This window comes from Megalops cyprinoides, chromosome 2, assembly GCF_013368585.1.
Source record: "Megalops cyprinoides isolate fMegCyp1 chromosome 2, fMegCyp1.pri, whole genome shotgun sequence".
In the NCBI taxonomy this organism is placed as follows: domain Eukaryota; kingdom Metazoa; phylum Chordata; class Actinopteri; order Elopiformes; family Megalopidae; genus Megalops; species Megalops cyprinoides.
In genome coordinates this window covers 4,886,223-4,887,475 of record NC_050584.1, presented here as the reverse complement: position 1 = coordinate 4,887,475, position 1,253 = coordinate 4,886,223, and the positions used below count along the sequence as shown (strand labels likewise).

The 1,253-nt window shown below is 43.9% G+C and overlaps 1 gene segment (V, D, J or C); it reads left to right on the top strand.

Annotated features, from left to right (window-relative positions):
• The first annotated feature begins 252 nt into the window (after positions 1-252).
• Positions 253-785, top strand: LOC118773803. The segment is given in 2 exon segments: positions 253-326; positions 457-785. Coding segments are annotated over 2 exon segments (378 nt in total).
• The last annotated feature ends 468 nt before the right edge of the window (positions 786-1,253 follow it).

Here is a 1,253-nt window from a genome sequence, read left to right as displayed (position 1 = left end):
CACGGTGCCAGAGAAAAGCATACTGATGTAAAATACTGATATAATATAATACTATCAGTATTTTACAGTGTGAAAAAGAGTAAGAAAATTTATCACAATTTGCTGCAATGGCTGCCTGCCTAAGAGCTCTAGCTGTACACAGGAAGAGCATTTGCATAGAGAAGACACTTTGCATTGGCAGCACATGCTTCAGTGCTCTGAGAGTGTTTATAGTCCTGTGAGTTTAACAATTCATGACTGAGAGCTGCCCTTCATCGCAAAAGAACCCACAACAACAATGACTTTTATCACCATCTTCATCTGGGCAGTTGCCTTCTGCACTCAAGGTAAAAGAGATGTATTATGCATTATTCCACTCTACACCTTGAAATTAACATTGAAATGTTCCTGAAAATGCCCTACTCAAACTCTATAATGAATTTCCTAATTCTGTTTTCTGTTTTGCTATGCTTTCAGAAACTACAGGGCAGTACACTGTGACTCAGACTCCTGCAGTGAAAACTGTTCTTCCAGGAGAGTCAGTGTCACTGGGCTGTAAAGTCAGCAGCGCTGTGCATAGCAGCAACTACCTGCACTGGTACCTGCAGAAAGCTGGAGAAGCTCCTAAACTCATGATCTATTATGCAAGCACCCGTTACACGGGGATTCCAGATCGATTCAGTGGTAGTGGATCTGGGAGTGACTTCACTCTGACCATCAGTGGAGTCCAGGCTGAAGATGCAGGAGATTACTACTGCCAGAGTCTACACAGTGTCAGTGGTGGCTATGTGTTCACACAGTGTTAGAGAACCATACAAAAACCTCCCTCAGTCAGACTGCACAGTGACTGCACTGCTGCAGCTGGAACCTACTGCAGGTGCTGAGGGGGAAGCCAATGACACCAGACACAGTCTGTGGAGGAGCTTAATGGTAAAAGTTGGCATATTGTATTTTGATTTTATTCATTATTTTACAACAACAATGGCTTTTGCCATCATCTTCATTTGGGCACTCAACCTCTGCAGGAGAAGGGAGTGTTTTGTGACTGTTGTGTGAAATATGCAGACCTCTTCCCAGCAGTCCTTTCATCATGTATATATAAACAGACTGTGCCTGTATAATTCTGAAGTTATGAGCCAGCATGACTGCAAGAGGAAACCTGGCATGGCCTGGGCCACTGATTCCATTAAATACCACAGTGGTGGTGTGTTCACACAGTGTTAAAGAGCCGTACAAAAACCTCTCTCAGTCAGACTGCACAGCGACTGCACTGC